Source organism: Brachionichthys hirsutus, chromosome 13 (genome assembly GCF_040956055.1).
Source record: "Brachionichthys hirsutus isolate HB-005 chromosome 13, CSIRO-AGI_Bhir_v1, whole genome shotgun sequence".
Taxonomy (NCBI): Eukaryota; Metazoa; Chordata; class Actinopteri; order Lophiiformes; family Brachionichthyidae; genus Brachionichthys; species Brachionichthys hirsutus.
The window spans coordinates 8,709,567-8,729,114 of record NC_090909.1 but is presented as its reverse complement, the minus strand read 5'-3'; the positions used below and the strand labels follow the sequence as shown (position 1 = coordinate 8,729,114).

Sequence of the window (19,548 nt, the reverse complement as noted above, 5' to 3'; positions counted from 1 at the left end):
AAAGCTTATCTACAACGGGCTCCCCCCCCCAACCTGCTGCTGCGAGACGAGATCAAGTTCAAAGTAGCCTTCAAACAAACAATTATCTGACTATGATAGCAAGGCATGGAGCAATCTCCTTGGATAACTTCAAAAGCTGCTTGAGCTGAGGGAAAGACTTTGTGCCCTGAGTTCACCTGAAGCAGGTAAGTCTTCAACAAATGCTGACAAAGACAATTAATGGTTGTCTTTAATTTCAGTTTTTTTTCTAAATCTAACCAATATGATGCATCTCATGTATGTATTTCTGTTCACTGTCAATATATCAGACAGCTTATTTATTCCTTTATTTTACCATCACTGTTAAAACTGTTAAAAATACACATCAACTCCAATTCATTTTTACTTTTCATGTATAAAGATACCAAGAACAATTTAGAACTTTTTGATGACGATCCAGATCACCATGTGGACAGTGTAAATTATATTTACTCCTTCCATACTGGAATCTTTATCTTGTGGTGTTTGATAGGTTTATTTTTTTTTTTACCTCTTCCTTAATATGCACACTACAATGACTTCATTGCTTTGTACAAACACTGAAAAAAACTCAAATAAAATACTTTGTGTCAAAGGCACCTGAGAGCCAACTTGCAGCAGGCCTGCACTGCAGCCACTCATCACTGAAATAAAATCAGGTTCATTCCTCAATTTAGTGACTATTGCCTTAAAAAATACAATTAAAAGAATCTAGCCTGACTTTGGGCTGCTTAGTGCTACTCATCTTGCTTGCTTTACAATAACTTGCATTTGCAATTTTCATCAATGTCATATTCTGTATAAAAACATCTTTGTAATAGCAGTCTTTTATCTGCCTTTCATTCTACCCATTTTATCAGGTTTTTGGTTAATTTTAGAGGATGACAATGGGACCAGCAATATTTGTTTCATTCTTACTGAAGAGGCTTAGTTTCATTATTAATATAGACATTATAATTAATATTTACAAAAAAACAACAACTGTCGTCTGAGGTATCAGCACAGGCACAGAGCTAAAAAAAATTACATTTAAGACTAAATGTTTATTTTTCGAATTGTTTGGATGCAAGTTTTGTAAAGTCTGTCCTAAAAAAACAAGCTCTCATTCACATTCAGCAGTTGATGTTCCATCCAACCTTTATCCTCGGCTTTGTTTGACTCATGTTTGGGGCTCATTTTAGTTATTTTTCAAAGCAAAACATGAACATATCTAATTAAGATTGCTGTAAAGTGGGTCATACACCAATGGAATGATGATACAAAGAGCCTAAAGCTGCACAAAGACGAATTGAGTGACTCCTACTCATCAACTCAAACAAGAACTAACTCAAGTACAGCCTGAGCTGCCCGAAAAGAGATCCAATTTGAATCTAAAGTAAAAACCACAGTGGTCAATGTCCCCACTGCTGAAAAATTACAACTTCTGAATGTGAAATAATGTGAATTTGATCTGTTATTAAAATAAACCCCTCTAAAATAAATTAATCTTAATTTAACAAAGAGATGTTGTCTTTAAATCAAGCTTCAGAAATCTTTGTCCTGCACATAGGAGGTGAAGTACACTTGATGCTTGTCATGCTAATAGTTACACTCATAAGAACAATGTTTCTACAAAAATATGTAGAAAAGTAGGCAAGTAAGGCGACCCCATGGAGCTATGATGCTCATAGAAAAAGTCAGGAGTTCCCTGGGAAACTTACCAATATGAATATTGAGAGAAAATCTCTGCATGTTTGGGCTCTTTTGCATACTGTTGAAAACCACTTGAGTGCCGTACAGTTGAATTGTGGATAAGGGGAATTATAAGGAATGGTCTTTCCATTCCCGGCTGCATCCAGCAGCTGTTATCTGGCGTCACCTGCTTCTCCAGGGAGCTGAGGCCCACAGAGAAGGACGCTAGCCCCCAGGCATAACCCCTGGCGAAGCATGTCAGCCATATGTCTGGGCCGAATGCTGGGGTGAGAGCACAACAGGGAAAGAATGACTCCAGTGTTGGTGCTGGGATAGAGAGATACACTCTGGCTGACAGTTCAGCTGAAGCCAGCCCAAGTCAAACCCTGGCCACAGAGGACTCAGGGGGGGGGGTTCAAGCTTGCCCCACATTGCGCCACGCATCATCATTTGAATGTCAAACACCTCGTCTTTTGAAAAAAAGTAGAACCAAAGGACACAGAGCTGAGGATGTCACTGCAGGGAATGACAAGGGGTGACGCATCAGGAAATGAATCAACATGGGGAAAGGAGTGAAGCACCTGCCTCTGGGCGTGCAGAGAGAGGCAGACGTCTGAATCAATGAGGCTGTGCTCACCTCTCTTTGACCAGCCGGCCAACCCGCGGCGGTAAGCCGCACATGAAAGTGTAATGAGATGTCTACTGCCTTGCATTGCATGTCACCCCGGCTGTTTCCAGCTACTCAGAGCTGGATGGCGAGAATGTGATATGATGGTGCCAGTTGACACCTTGGGAATTGAAGCAAAATCCCCCCACCCCCCCACCCCCCTTACAAAACATATGAGGAAGATTCTGGAGGCGGACAGTGTTTGGGTGGGATGATTTCTCTGATGGATGCAACATACCTGCCGTACCGTCTAACACTCCTCATTCGTTCTGCCTCTCAGTCTGATGCAGCTGGTTTGCTCACACATCGAGGTTTAGTCATAGCAGTGGAATCAGCATTCCTTACACTGCAGTTTGCTGAACGCACTTTCTAGCACACATACTGTGAATTAAAGCCTGGAAAAAAAAATCTCAAATTCCTGCTCTTTAAAAAAAAAAGTTTTTATCCATCTTTGGTGCTAAGACCTTTTTGATGTGTTTTCCCACTTTAATTCTCAGATCATCTTTTCAACCGTTTGATAGTGATGGTGTGTTGGAGACACTATTTTTTACATTACTTTGGCAATCTGGACAAATATTGATTTATGAATAACTAGAAAAGCACTTGGAGAGCGCAGGCCTCCGCCAAACAGCTCATTCCCCTGGTAATTGGATTTACACCGTCCACATGGTGATCTGGATCATCATCAAAAGGTTCTAAATTGTTCTTGGTATCTTTATACACCAACCATGAAAAGTAAAAGTGAATTGGAGTTGATGTGTATTTTTAACAGATTTTGAATCCATAAATGCAGTTTTCAATGTTAAAATGTAATAATATATTATATTAGTAAATATAAATATTTACAGCACAGCGACACAGTGGGTAGAACTGTTGTCTCACAGCAAGACGGTCCCGGGTTCAATTCCATCTGTGGCATTTCTGTGCGATATTTGCATGTGTGTTCTCTGGCTTCCTTCCACTCCAAAAAACATGCAATTTGGGTGAACTGGTAAACTGTAAATTGTCCGTAGGTGTGAATGTGAATGTTTGTATGTACCATGTATGGTCCTGTGATGAGCTGGTGTTTCATCTTTCTAGTGTGACCGACTTCTCTTTCATGGCCGGCTGGGATAGAACACAAAAACACGCGACCCGCAATGTGAGGATGTAAAAACAGAGACAACTTCTGTTTCATTTTAAGGGAGATGGGATAATTAATGTGGCGGCATTCATTAATGTGCAATACTTTCATTAATAAATATATGAGGCAATATATGAGGCAATATATAGCAATTTAGTAGTTTGTAGTAGTTTTATGAAATAAAAGTAAGTAATTTCATTCACTTTGAGTTAGCACAGTAATTTTACAAAAAATGCTACAACAATGTTACAAAATGTTAAATCAATTATTATTATTACTATTGTTCTTATTATTATTATTATTATTATTATTTATGTTATTATTACTATTGTTATTATTAAACTAGAAATTATAAGCACATTCACATCCCACAGTTCTTGTTCATCCCAGAACTCCACAAATTCCAGTTTAGCTTGATCCACTCTCTCCTTCCCTTTCTGGACATTTATAATGTCGGTCAATAAAGCAGTGGACACACAGTTTGGACAAATATTTATCCCTTCAATATTATGATTCCTGACTGTCTGAACTGATTGTTATCTTCAGAAATGAGAGTTGACCCTGGAAATTATCCTTATCCCTGCATTATTTTGCCTGGTAATGGACAGGAGTTGAAACATGGCCCTGTCTTTTCCAAGGGACACGGTTGACTTGAACTAACCTGCAGGTTAAATTCGATTAGTGAGCAACCATTCAGTATGCCCTATAAAATGACTTTGTGTGTTTACTGCTGAGATCTGAGCTTTCTAGTCACTTTAAAGTCCGATCATGAGCGAGGAATCATCGCAATCTACACTGCACTGCGCTGGTAGCTCTCGAGTCGATGATGTCACTCTTGTTTGCCCAGTTTGATCTTCACTCCTCTCCGCTAACACTCCTCTCTCGCAGCTTTTTCCATCATCTGATATGGTGTTTCATTGATCTGTTTTCTCTCCTGCTTCTCTCGACATCTCAACATGGAGTCAACAAGGAAAAGGTCCCAGGGGCAGCAGGGAACGGCTCAACGGAGGATCGTTGAACTTGCAGTGTGAGCCACGCTGAGGAGTTCTATACATGCAATGAACTAACATGCCATTCCACACTATAGCAGTGACATGCAGGTGTCAATGAACATCAAAATACTTCATGCGTGAATATGTATAATTTCTCCTTATAAAGTTCCTGTATTTACTGATTTTTATGGCATTTTTTTGAGTTTTTATTTTATCCTTTGACCACTCTTAATCATGATCCTATTGCATCATCTTTATTTATGATATCTAAGCCTGGAGGGCTGTAGAACTTTCAGCACAACTTATCAAATAATTGTATTTATTATAGAACAAAGCCTGATGTATTGGGACAGTGCTAGGATTTTAATACATTCATATGAATGAATATTGCCAATGAGCAGCTGTAGGCCAGAAAGTAATTATTGGGCAATTAGATTTTTTTATTTTATTTTATTTAAAGAAAACTATTAATTTTTTCAGACAAAAGAGGGACACATCACCACATTAGATTTGAGTCTTCAGTGAATTAATGAAAATTATTTGAACATTTTAAATTAGAAGAAATGAACACAATGATTAGGTCTGAATGGATTTCATAATTTTATCATCCAGCTATAGGAAAAATCAGAGATTTGGACACATTATTGGTTTCTAACAGACCCGTGGAGAAAATTCCCTATTCAGCACCATCAGAGCCAGGGGTCCAGCGAGTCCCTCCAATTTACTCATCAACACACATTTCTAAGGAGCAGATATTCTTCTGCCTCTACAGTAATGCTAAACAGCTACGCCAAAGCTTCTGAAGCACACACCATCGACCAGAATGAACAGCGAGGAAGTAAATCTGTATTTATAGAGAACCTTTATAAACATATGTTAAAAAATCCCTAATTCACATTGAGAGGAAAAAAAATCACTATGAAAATGCATTATTAACACAGACAAGCATTCATTCCACAAAGCAATCAATGTCATTAGAAGAAACCCAGCCGGCTGTTTCATAGTTTATGGGTTCGGGCAGCACATGAGCATCACCTTCAGTTTAGCGTTTGATCTGTGGTGCAATCAAATGTTCACATTGGATGATCTCTGGGGTCAGTAGCTCAGAAATGCAGACATGAGATGAACCATGAAGTGCCTAATAAGTAATTAAAATAATCTTAAAATCAATTCTTTATTTGACAAGCAGCCAATGAAGAAAGGTCAGAAAGAAATAGTACAACTGCTGAATTCTGGATCGGTTTAAGACCTGCCAGGGCAGCCTGACTCAGGAAGGTAAAAAGAGGAATACTTAATGGCAGGACCAATTAAGTGATATATTGACAGTTACACTTGTATTTGGTAATGTTCTGGTCTTGGTCTGATCAATTGAATGACAGCAAACCATCAGGAATGGATGAGGTGGATGGAAGATTACTCAAATTAGCAGCAAGTAAAATGGCTGTACAAGTCTGTCACGTGTTCAACTTGCGTTTGGTCCGGGGATTTTTTTCCTCAAATGTGGAAATCTGTCAAAAATAACTAAAAATGTGATTTTTTTCTCAGCAGTTAACAGTAGGCCAATTCATATTCTCCCAATGCTAAGTAAATTATTGGAAACAGTCGTTTTTGCTCAGATTATGAATTATTTAAATACTAATGAATTAAATTTGGACTCACAGCACGCATAAGCAGAATCACTTCACAAGCACAAGACTAGTTGAGATAACTGGCTGTCCAATATTAATAACAGAATGAAGGTGGGTTGCTGTGTTTCTTTATTGCAGTTCTGCTTTTGACTTAGTAGATCAGAGTTTTGCTGCTTGTATCTGCATACAGATTTAGTCTCATAGTGTTTAATTGGATTAAAAGCAATCTATACGGTAGATCGCTATCTGTATTTTTCATTTGGGAGTTATTCTTCTCCTAAACCTTTGCAGTGTGGTGTGCCTCAGGGAAGTTGCTTGGGACCTTTGCTTTTTTTTTCACTGCTTATTAACAACATAGTCCTTAAAGGGGGCAGTGCAACTCTCTTTGCGGATGATGCTACTGTCGATTTTGCTGCAGGTAATATATTGGAGTTAAGAAACACACTTCAGTCTGATTTACAAACGGTTACAGATTTGGATAATTGAGAACAAATTGGTTTTGAATGTGTCAAAAACAAAGAGCATGTTGTTTAAATCCAGACATCAGAACAATGACGATCCACTTCATATTATGTTAAAGGCTAAGGAAATTGAGCAACGAGCAGTTGTCTTGGGAAAAACACATACATTCTGCTGTTAAAATAAATGGGAAGACATATGTCTTGGATTAGAAGATGTTCATTTATGACACTGGCAACTAGAGATTGGCATTGGCAACTTCGGCCTTTGGTGTTGTCCCACCTGGACTACTGCTCTACAGTGTGGTCTGGTGAAAACGCATCTGACTCAACTACAGACTGCACAGAACAAAGCTGTCAGACTGGCGCTGGGATGCCCGTTTGACTGGAGACAGAACTCATCTGATCTTCATACAAGTCTAACATGGCTTTAGAGAAGAAGACAAAAAGACTAAAATTCCAACTACTGTGCTTTTTTCTTTTAGAAATATATGCCACACTAGACTCATATCCAGGAAGTCATGCTAGGTTATGTTTATTTTTTTATCTTGTGTCTATGTGTTTTGCCCGCTTCCTGTTTTATTTTGGCACTCATCCCTCCTCTCTCCTTTCAGACCTTGACTTCCTCCTTTTGTGTGATTCTCCCGCCAGTGTGATTGTCAATCCCACCCTGATTGGTCCACCTGTCTTCCCTACCTCATGCATACATGGTTTGTGTCTCCCTCTGTACCAGTTTGTCTTGAGTGTTTGACTCAGAGAACCAGTGCCGGTGTCAGCCCAGCCCATGTCATGCCATGTCATGTCATGATAAGTGAGATTTGGATTCTTGATACTTTGTCTGATTTTATTTGATACTCTGCCATTGATGATTTGATACTTTGTTCAGTTTCATGGTTCCATGGTTTCATAGTTATGTTCCTCTGTGAGAGTGATTTTCTGTTGGTACTTTGTTATTCAAAATTACTGAATTGAACTTCGCTTACAGTCGTGCATTTGTGTTCGGGTCCCGACATTTACAACCTGATCATTTATATGGTTATGTACACTATGTAAACGATAAACACACATATGGCGCGAGGCAAGCCCCCTCTGGTCATTTTGCCCATCCCAGACCCAGAAATGAGGCTGTTTGTAGATCTGTTCTGCTCAGCGCTGTGGAATATGATGCCACCTTCTATTATTGACCCTTCTGTGAAAGCTATTTTTAAGAAACTTTTGAAAAGGTATATGCTCACGTGAGCTGATGATTATTAGGATTGTGTTGTTTGTTTCTCTGATATTTTAGATTGTATTGTAATGATTTTATTCCAGAGGTGGGCAAACTTTTTGACTCGCGAGCCACAATGGGTTCTAAAATTTGACAGGGGGGCCGTGCCAGGAACAAATGGATGGATTATTTGTGTGAGCTAATATAAATGACATGCAAAACCCATTACATGAAAGGATTTGCCCTTTTACAGGTAGCATTACAGGGAAAAGGTCAAATGAATCAGGTTTAATTATAATACAATTTTATTTAATGATATAATTTAAACAAGTTCAGCGGGCCGGATTAAATATATGGCCCCCGGGCCTTGGTTTGCCCATGCCTGTTTTATACTGTATATGTTGTAGAAAGAACCCCAGGAATAGTAGCCGCCAGTTGTTGACAGCTAATAGGGAGCCAATAAACAATAAACCTGAACTACATGTTTGTTCGTTTCTAGTGCTGAAAATGTATTTTGGATTGGCTAGATGTTTAGACCAATTACATGAGGTTACAGCAGGCTATTGTCAGAACCAGGAAATGGAAAAAAATGATCCATGATACCTCATGGTGAGAGGAGAGGACCTGGTTTTTCATTAAGGTTAAAAATATGTTGTAAAAAGTACAAGGTCAAGCAAGGGGGGGGGGGGGGGGTATACAACTGTCACCACTTTCTAGGAGGATCGGTGGGAACAAGGAGTGTGAGAGGTCAGGAGCGCAGTGCCATCTGAAGATGATGAAACATTAGCAGTGAACAAAGGTTTGCATGGCATTAGCGGGAGCTGCGTGACGTATGCGGCTACTTGTCCTACCCTAAAGGTGGTGGAGTCTTCTTCGGATTCTTTTTTTTATGTTTCCCTGTTTGTTCAAAAGGAATGAATTTGTCTCTGCAGCTGAATTGTTTTTTTAAACCCTCTTTACGCACATTATATGCACGCTACTTCCCTGTGTCTTTGTTTTCCTGACGATATAAGCCCAATAATGTCTCTAGAATCTGAAATATAATCTCATGGCAACTGAAGAAAAAGCTGTTAAGACTTCATCCTCCCCCGCACATGTAACAATAAACTTCCAGATCAATTAGCATTCAGTATCAAATCTTACACACTGTGCACTAAGCCCTAGCTGGATATTATTGGGGGGGGGGGGTTGCTTTGGGGTGGTTTGAAGTTACTGACTGACTGACTGACTGACATTGATGCATACACATACATGAACAGTAATTACTAACAAGCACATACAGATACAAAGATTGAGTGACACTGATAATTAGCACGCATGCCGCACATGGACTCTTTTTCCGCGTGCCTTTCTGAGGGACCTGTGTACAACCTAGTCAGAATAATCTGTCTCTCTCATGTCGACGCAGCGCTCCGTCTCTGAGATTGTCACACTCGCTAATTACTCTTTAAGATAATCAGCCTGGGTTGCTGGAGATTCTGCTCCCCTCCGTGGCTCTGTCTTCTCGGGGAATGAGAGGTTTAATCTGTGGCGAGATCAGAGCTGCTAGGAGCAGGAGGAGGAGGGATGGGAGGCGGATGGAGGGAGGTGGGTGAGAAATGAGAAGGAATTTGGGCATCTTAACAAACTCTTAATTACGTCCTCTATCCTCCGCTGGTGGCAGGCATAAATGGCGGTCCCCGGGGAGCTTCTGATCCACTTTCTGATCTGCAGAATTCACAGCCGAGCTGCTGATCAAAAAGATGGAGCGGCCTAGATGCTTCAAACACATGGGACCTTTTTTTTCCAGCGTGGGACTCGTTGCTTGTCATTGAGCGGAAGTTTGAATTGTTGAAAAAAGACAAGGAAAGGAGAGAATTTGATGAGTCTTCATTGGTTGCAACGTTTGATAATGAGCATGCATGCAAGGTGCTGTTCCATATAGGAGGCAGAAATCATTGGAGATGACCTCCACACACATTCTTGCTGTTCTAATATACCAGACGCAGCTTTGATGTTGGCCATCAGCCGAATCCCTGGGGAGCCTCTGCTGTAATAAACCACAGCAGTGAGCACATCGCTACGCAACCACCATCAGGAAGTCAAATCAGTCTGTCCCAGCAGCTCGCCAGGATCTGTGTATGGGGTCACTGAGATTAGATCACAGCATGTAACTAGGCAGTTTGTCCACTGACCACTTGTGCATGGACATACAATTGGAAGAAAATCATTAGGGCTGTTGGCCAAAAATAATTCTTATGAGCTCTTTGCATTCACAGTTAAATCAAACATTTTTTTCCACACTGAGCACAAATTACTTCCATCTAAAATGTTATTCAACCTCTGAATATCATCCCACATAAGAGACACGTTTACAAATCAGATAAAAACACCGTCCCAGCCTTCGCAGACTTTAGAAGCATAGCTCCACATATATTTTCTGTTCAGATCTAAGTTTCTATATCTTATATAGAAGAAAATATCTCAGCATCTGGGAGGAAACTGAAGTTTGCCTTTCAAAGTGATAGTGAGCCTAAGCGGACCTCAAAGTCCACCAGGACTTTGGTTTAGAATAAGATGTGGTTCATTCTAGAGTGGACATTCTGGTTGCTTTATTAATACACAAAGAACATCTCTGGTGGCATTTGAAACAGGTGGTTGCAGCAGTTAAACCAGGAATATTCCAGTCACAAACTTAAAAAAAAAAAAAAAAAAAGTTCCAATAGAAACTGTCAAGCAAATTTGAGACAAAATTAGTTGTTGCAACACAGGTAGGTGCAAATTCTGTATGTTTTCTGGACTGTGTGAAGTGCAGCTTTGTTTCCAAGGCGGCAGTGTAAATTACCCACAGAAACAAATCCAGTATTTTTCAAGTTACCAGGTTTGGAAATATGAATTTTAGCATAGACAGCAGATATTTTGCAGAAAATAACTCTGATAATATTTTTTTTTTTCTTGTTATTACATTTTGTTTATAATTACTGGCTGGGTAGTTATACAAAAGAAGATGTTCCCTTTTTGTGTTGGTGAGTTGGTCCTGCGTAACTGACAGTCAAATTACATATGATGATTTTCTTAGTGAAGCTAAATGATATTTTTGTATTTGTGCATTAATCAAATGTATTTTTGCATAGAATTCCTTTAATCTTACTACAATTACAAAAGATGACTCAAATAAATTGCTTGTTCAACATAATATGCTACTAATTCACCTTGGATTGGATGATTAATCCCTATAGGGATTTATTATTAGTCATTACAATTTTGCTGGGTTTGAAGAATGGGCCTGCTGACAGACATTAGACAGCACCATTTTGTTCATGCAGAAATTGTACACCAGTACAGACGTCAGATATCAGCCTACAACCTTTGTCAGATCACAAAATTCTGTCTCCTGTGAAATATGGGGATGTCTCTGAACTAGCTGCAGAAGAACACGGGAGATTAGGGAGGGAAATTGCATTAAGATGCTCCGGTTGTATAGGAGGGAGAGACTGCGAGGGAGAAGGAGTGTAGATTTTTAAGTTGCTGTCACCAGGCTGTCACCGTGTCTGTCAGAACAGATCCATCACAGCTCTGACACGCCAGGCTTCACATTTGCATGGAGTGCAGCAGGAGCCCGTCCTTATTATGTATTCTGTCTCACACTAACCTCCCCTCTACCAGAAGAACTAACTAGCTTCTGAGAGGCATATTTTATAGAAAGGCATGAGGTGGGGATGATGGAGAGCCGTTATTGGCTTCTGACAGTGTGTGTGTGTGTGTGTGTGTGTGTGCACTCATGTTTGTGTGCCGCCATCTTCCCAGGTGTACAGGGATCAGCCATCTTGTCAGGTGAGCTCCTGCACACTAACATATTACTCTGAATTTCTGTTTGCAGGCTTGTCCCCCCCCCCCCCCCCCCACACACACACACACACAAACAGAGGTGAGGGGGTGATGAGGACACAGCCGTGTGTGTGTGTGTGTAGGACAGGGTGCACGTGTCGCACAGTATGGCAGTGCAGATGCAGTCGGTCCCTCTGTGAGGAAGCCTCCACTGGCACAGACACAGCTGTGGCGAGGTATCGGGTTGCTAACGAGCCTTATCACACAGGCGCTAGACTAGACACGCAGACAACCACACTCCAAAGCACACACACACACACACACACACATGTGTGTGCAACCCACCTCACACACACATAGACACATCAACATCTAGATAATCCTAAAACTGAGGCGGGGGGGGATAAGTGTGTGTTAAACTCTCCCTCATACACACAGGCACATGTATCCCTTTTGCCACACACTCCAATTATCTCACATAAACACATGAACAAACACACACAGAAATGCTCGCTAGATAAACAGCACTCACACACACTAAAACACCCCCATACATTTATTCAATGATATAGCATGGATAATATACTGATTTTATCTGTGGTGGTTTTTAAATGTGATACAGTTGGATGGAGTTGAGGTTGGTAGCATTTTCCAGCTGTACAACTGTTTCTTCCTCTGTCATTTCCTTGGTTCTGGTGGTTGTTTTGAGTATAAATTGATTACATCTATAGGAAAAACAGCAAAATATGTTACATGGAGTGGAAAGAAAATATATGTCCGCTCCATTGATTTTAGAGTAGCATCTGCCTTTAGGTTCATTTGCTGATAGTTCCCTCTTTTACTGTTAAATGTTTTCACATGATTGTATGCCTAAAGAGAGAGATTAGAATTGTCTGTGATGAATTGCTGTGATCTTGCTGTAGGTGGTGAGCACTGCTGCTGTCCCTCTCCAAAGTGTTGGAATAAAATCCTAACGTGAGGCCTTTGTATGAGTAATATAGGATAAGTGGTGGCTATAATTAGCCTTTAGGTGTTCATGCGAGTCTGAATGGTTTGTCTTTCATTCGGTCATGTATCGCTGACTTGTCCAGACTTCTCCACGGTCTGCTGGGATCGGTGCCACGTCCTGCAAGAATAAAGATTTTAGACACTGGATGGATGGATTTGGGGCCAGAAAAGTAACTAAATATGAGTCAGATTGAAGAAAAAGGGTTTGAAAGTTAAGCATACAAAATGTTAAATATTAACAAAGCTACATAATGTGATTTGTTTATTTACAGTGATTCTGATGAGAGAATGAGGTCACACGACTTATGTGTGTTGTAATTTGAGTTTATCTTTGATTTGGTAGCCGGTCTATGTGAGTTTGTCCTTCTCAGGCCCATTTGGTTACTTTGTAAGAAATGTTCTTGCAACACTAAAACATGGCTCTGGAAATATTTTTAGCCAGAAATAGGCAGCAAAAAAGAAATCAATATTTATTTCTTTTTACTGTAGTTTTAGTTTGTACTTATGAGCTTGATGAACTCACTTAAAGGCAAAAGAAAAAGACAAATGATTGCATGCTTTTTATAAACTTTACAATGAAATAAATATGGCTCTTATAAGTAACAACCAGGAACTTGTCAGCACGCCATCTGATGTTTAAGTGGATGTTCAGCCATGCTTTTCTGTGTGTGTGTTTTTTGCTCTACCTTGAAAAGTCAGTAAATGTCACATATTTCCTCTTAATCAAATGTACAATTGCAAAGTATATATGTACATGCCTGAAAATAACAGACACACAAGAACATCTACGTTATTTGTTTTTATTTGACAATCACCAGATGAGCAGATACATCATTTTAGAAAAGAAATTGATATTTGCAAAAAAAATTATAATACAATTTTCTCAATATAGATTATGTACAGGATGAAATGTAGTCAAACTGAAATAGCATTCTGCCTCTTTATCCAAAAGAAGACAAAGCAGGGGAGGGTCTGAGCAGTTCTCCGCAGACTTGCCCCCCTAACCAATAAATATAAACTGTATATATTATGTATGCTGCACTCATCAAGGCATGGACAATACCACGGCAGGCTAATTCTCAACAATATTCCCTTAATCAGTTCTTGTACATCACTGTGCTACACACACTCGCACAGCCACAAAAAGCTTGACACACAAGTGCACACAAGCCAAAGAACAAATTACATTTGGGTTACAACAATGGGCCGTTTAGAGTCATGAAAAAAAAAGAAAAAGGCGAAAGAAATGTGTATGGAAATAACCATCATTGTCCTTTATCCAGAGGGAGAAGCTGCTTTCTGGTCAAACCTCATCGGAGCTGCTTGAGTAGCACTTGACATTTGGCCTGATTAGAAAAAAAAGACAATTCTACAGCAAGCAACCGAGGTGGAAAATCTCTCCCAGTCTCACACATCCTGCCTTCTCATTTAGCTGACCGCCCCCCCCCCCCCCATTCAATCTCTGTATCTATATACCTTTGTTCTCTCCCTTGTTCCTATTCTCTCTATCTGGAGTCGGACAGGTGCCAGGATGGCGGTTGGTGAATGTCCCCCTTTGCCTGTTTTCCCTTTGGGAATGAAAAAAGAAAAAAAAAAAAAAAACGAATGCAGGCGCATCTAAGCTGGATTGAAACGGGACAGACAACAGCACAATCACAGAACAAGCACAAGAAAAGACAACAGCAAAGTAAAGCGGTGGCCAGGACAAGAGGGGTTTGCTTGTAGAGGGGATGTTTGTAGGACACGAGACGCATGCTGCTTGCCAGCCACTTTACCTTGTCGTTGGGCATCACCTCTCAGAAATTGCCTCCTTGTTCGTGGCAAGGGGAAGAATTATGACTTTGCGCCGATGAGCAAATACACACACTTGCATAAATCATCCATCTTGTTTGGCGGTTAATTACTCTTGTTTACCCTCTGAGTAACCTCGGGATGGGGCGGGATGATAGGAGGGTGCCTGGGAAGAAGAGATAGCACCAAATAGTAATCTGCTGACTCTGTTCGGTGTGCAATTCACAGGAGTAAAAAAAACACATCGTGGGCTTGGACCTGGGTATTGGTGAATTAGAAAAGGTGGTCTCGGGTCTGAGAAAGGCAGCTCCATCACTATCCTGGCCTGACCACAGCTGCTCACTAAGCTGTTCTGGGGTCAGCCGGTGAAGAAGCCTTTCCGAGGCAACCCAGTTCAGGCCAATCAGAGAGCTCCTCAGGATGTACAGCAGGCTGTGATCGTTGCTTATTTCATTAGGAGGAAAGCTACATAAATCCACAAAATTGAGAGGAAGAGGCACAGAGGGAATATTTGCATTTCTCCTCTTCTATCATCTCTCCTCAATGCCCCCCCCCCCCAACACTACCCCTTTCAATCCTACCCCCATTTAGTGCAGAGTGACTTTAATCATCACTTTTGCCAAAACACATTAAGACCGTGTGTCCGGAGTTGAGGCGCGAGAGAGGAGGTTGAAAAAACAGAGTGGTGCATTAGATTTGCAATAGTGATGCATCACTCTGGCATTACTTTGGAGATGAAAGAAGGGATGTTGCATTTCAATGGAGTGGTGATGAAGGTTGCCTGATGGATGACTGTCCTCCTGCAATGAAGTGAACAAGAGTCACCACTGTCCACCAGGGAGACAAACCACACTGTCCCAAAAGTTCCCTTATTCTAGCCCTCTTTCCTTTTAGTTCTCGTTTCCTCTTCCTCAAAAAAATCATTTTTTTTAAAATACTCCAACCTCAAAGGCTTTTAACCCCCAGTCTGAGAGGGCCTCTACAATGAAAGGTATTTATGCAGCTGTTTGATCACGTTCTGAAGTAAAAAAAACAAACAAAACAACAACAACACCTTTCTAGGAGGAGATAATGCTGTAAAGTGGATTGCATACATTAAACTTAAGCCAACACACTACGTGACTATGCCTGGTCTTTGTATTACTGCAAAGGATGGATGTAAAGTGCTTGAGAGCTTAGAACAGGTAGGACAAGATTGGGAAGCCAACATAACATAAACTGAAGGGCATGAACAAATGGAGCTTTAGGACTGGGTTTTTCTAGGACAGGTTCAATATGGAGAAATACTGTTTTATAAACATAGTTAAAGGAGGAGGGGGTAGCGTGGTGCATTTGGAAGTCCCCAGGAAACAAAATGACAATATGTATTTTATTCTACAGTCTCAGAGAAACAGAATCACAGTCAGTCAGATCAAGGGTACAGCCCACCAGCAGCCTGGCCCAGTAGGCATTCTTTGTGGTCAAATGTCTTTTCAAACCCTTGGGCCTGGGTTCACCCTGGCACCCAGCTCTGGTTGCTGTGTGGTGTTGGGGGGCAAGCAAATGCACCCAAGCTCATCCCCATCCCCATGCCCACGCCTTGGGACAGAGAACCATCAAAGTTGAAGTCCATGTTTTCTGTGTCCATAAAGTCACTGAGCAGGATGGAGTCTACATCACACTCGAGGCTATTCGGGACACTCTCCATATCCACATTGGCAGGCAATCTTAGGTGGGAGTTGTGCTGTTGTCCCTGGTAGCCAGCATTTCCTGGCTGGTGGTTGTGGTGATAGTAAACATGCCAGGAGTCATTCATACCATGATGGTGAGCTGCAGGGTAAGGTTGGTGACGGGGGTGAGGTGCAGATGCCAGTCGGCAGGGGTCCTGTGGAACATCCATGACGCCAGCTGGGTTGGGAGGCAAGGATGGTGAAGTTGGGAGGTGAGGATGTGATCCATAGTGGTTAGAGGTCTTGAGACTGTAGGGTTGAGGAATGTCGGTACTCACTGGTGGGGAGAGAGCCTGGGGGTGAGGACCACTGTGCATAGGGTTATGAGTGCTGTGGGGGTTGTGGTTTTGCATGTGACTCTGATTGGAGCGAGGGTTGTGATCATGACTGGCATTTACTTTCGTACTGTGACCATGCTCATGGCCCAAACCATAGTCATGGGCCGGATGGGGTTTGTGAGTGCGACTGTAGTCGAGGCTGGCTTGGTGTTTATGACCCTGATTGTGGTTCTGATGATGAGCTGCGTTCTGGTCAAGAACTGAGCCATGGCCATTGTGGAGGCTGGGATTGTGAGTATGCTCTTGACTATGATTGTGGTTGTGATTGTGGCTACGATTGCGAGTGTGGCCGTGTGGGCTGTGAACGCCATTGGTTCCCTGTGTCATTAGTGTGTGTGTTTCCCGTCCCTGGCCAAGCACTGGGTCTTTGTTGCAGAAAGGAGGACCTCCAGTAAGCAGACTCTGTAGGGCGTTGTTCTCCGAGTAACCCCTCATTGGTCGCTGGAAGCTGACTGGCTTGTTCTCCTGGATGGTCTCCATGGGAGTGTGGAGCCGGAGCATGCCCATGGAAGGCTGTGCATACATGGGTCCACAGTACGATCCCTCCGCCTTGGGCCCAGGCGCATAGGGATAACCATTGCATTTCAGTTGCGGTGGCTGTGGGTAGCCACTCTCATCGAGACTGATAGCTCCAGTCAGGTTGGTCAGTTGGGGCAACTCCACAGCGGGGCAGTGACCCCCAGTGCCCAGTGCTGGGGAGCGGGTGCTGGTGGGGCTGGGATACAATCGAGGAGAGGCTGAACAGGACAGGCCACCCTCCTCTGGTTCATCAGCCTCTGCCTCAGCAAGGATCGGGGATAGGCAACCACTGAGCGTGGAGGTAGAGGAGGAGGTGCGTGAATGGAGGTCTGTCCAGGTTTCATATTCATCACCTCCCATGCCCACACCTCCTTTTCCTGCTGGACTGCCATGCTCTGGGGAGCTTTGCATTGTGGGTCCACCCCCTTGGCTTTGGCCCCGCCCAATGCCCAAAGCCACTGCTCTCTTTCGGTTAATGCGACCCTTGGTCTTCAGGTAACGGGTGCCATTGTCTATAGAGGCCGCACGTCGCCTGGGTCCCTTTCCTATCTTCCCTCCTTCTGGGTTCAGCATCCACCAGGAACTCTTTCCCGTCCCTTCATTTTGCACCCGGATGAAGCGACTGTGCAGGGACAGATTGTGCCTGATTGAATTCTGCGGTGACAGAGAAAGATGGGAAAGAGATAGAAGGTAGAAAAGGGAGAGAGAAAGAGAGAGATAATCATTAACACTCAAGGGAATACTTAGGGTTAAATAATCATTTCTTGAGAACACAAAGTCATTTCAAATTATGACCAAAGTATCAAGGCAGCAAGGCGAGCGAGGAAAAAGATGAATAAAGAAAGAGAGGAGACCAAAGAGGGCAGGGAGAGTGAAGGACTAATCGATACCACCCCTGGCCAGCCTCTTCTCTCCACACACACTCAGCGAGTCATAATATGGACATGGGTGTAGCCTCCACATCAAACCATCACCAAGGTTACTGAAATGAATCACACGAGGCAACCCAATCGCAGACAAGCCCTATTGATTGCAAGGCCTCCAAATATAAGAGTTTGGGATCCAGCAAGAGATGGAAAGGGAGGAAAGGGGGGGAGTATGATTTGGCAAAAGAAGATCTGGAAGAGCACCATAATGAAAAGGGAACCTATACACAGGCTTAGGGTAAACAAGGGGTGAGAGAAGGAGGTGTGCATACTTACGTAACCCCTTTTAAAATTGCAGCACAATTAAAATGACCGTAGGCAATGATGGCAGATAACTGGGATGAAGTCTTTCGACAAGCAGCTATATGAGTGGGCCGTGTTTATGGGTGGGTGGGGAGTTCAGGAGGATGTGCAGGATAAACCACTCCAATGCCTGAGTGACGGCTGTATAGTTAATCCAGGGCTCTGCTGCTGCAACATCTGAAGCTGATGCCAACCTGGAGTGAGTTGATGAGATCTAAGCCTGCCTAAAGGAGAGCTTAGCAGGGATACACATCATCTCAGCTGGCCAAGTTAGCCTAAGTACAACACGTTCGTCCAAATCTTTACTGCTTGTTTCATTATTCACTCTCTCCCTCCAGGTTCCCTCCTTTTACTTTTCATCCTCCACTTTCTCTCCCTCACTTTTGCCTTTTCTGATCTATTGGGAGCAGCACCCCCACAACCAACCATGCACTCTATCACACACTTTTCTTTTTCCTCTCTGGAGATATCTATCTTTTTCTGCCTTGTTTATTACCTGCACATAGCTCACAATCTCTGTCTCCTGATATCTGGAGCCATTCTCTATCTTCATTCACTCCCCGCCTCCTGTCCAATTTTCCTGCTCTCAGCCCCATTCATCTCCTCTCTGCGTCCCAGCATCTCTTGATCGCGGCATTGCTCATTCCCTCCCTCTCTTCGCATCTGTCCCCTCATCACCTCACACAACTTTCAGCCTCTCTCCTCTTTTCATTCATTCATTTCCACCGAAAGGCTGCAGGAAATATTGGAAACGAAACAGCAGGAGAGGCAAATCTGTGCTCGGAGGGAAGCCAGTTTATATTTCACCTCTCAGTCCAATCCATATAGTCGGCATATGTAACCACCCCCCACCCCCCTGCAATGCTAGGACAGTGAAGTGGACAAGCAGCAAAAAAGCGGTGACAGTTCTTTGTTGGTGGATGGTATTAAGAGAAGCACCGCATCCAGAGCAGCAGGTAATGTTTCTCACAAAATGTTTACAGGGGAATGCAGCTATAAGTGGTTTTCAAATCAGTCGTGTGTCCTACGACAGTCATTATGTGGAAAAGCCCCTCCACACACGCCCGTTCCCTCAGCATGACTCCTAGCAGGTAATTTTGCCCCATTCTCCACTCACATCACGCTGCTTTGACTAGCCTCTCCTCAGAGACATGGAAATTGGATATGTATTTATGCTTTTCTTTTCTTTCCTGCTGTTCAGAGGGGGTTCGCCCCAAAACACCAGGTTGGTAAAACTACACATGCTCAACATTTGGTAACAAAAGGCACAGACTCTGCACCTCTCAGCCGCGCCTTGCTACTGAGTGGAGACTTTATCAAAGCGAGATTGAACGACGATGCCCGTATGAAAGAGGCCGGCAATGGAGGCGACCCGCATCAGGT

At 42.5% G+C, this 19,548-nt stretch overlaps 1 protein-coding gene across 1 annotated transcript; it reads right to left on the bottom strand.

Annotated features, from left to right (window-relative positions):
• Positions 1-15,862: 15,862 nt before the first annotated feature.
• Positions 15,863-18,718, bottom strand: LOC137903450 (forkhead box protein O3-like). Its single transcript, XM_068747601.1, has 2 exons — positions 18,662-18,718; positions 15,863-17,590 (listed from the first exon to the last, which is right to left on the bottom strand). Exons 1-2 carry the CDS (start codon positions 18,716-18,718, stop codon positions 15,863-15,865), a joined length of 1,785 nt encoding a protein of 594 aa, XP_068603702.1.
• Between the last annotated feature and the right edge of the window lie 830 nt (positions 18,719-19,548).

Excerpts from the sequence above, each read along its gene's own strand:
- LOC137903450 (XM_068747601.1), bottom strand. The coding sequence starts at position 18,718 with ATGAAGATAGAGAATGGCTCCAGATATCAGGAGACAGAGATTGTGAGC. Across the intron at positions 17,591-18,661 it reads AGATTGTGAGCTATGTGCAG|AATTCAATCAGGCACAATCT; the intron begins GTAATAAACAAG and ends CTGTCACCGCAG.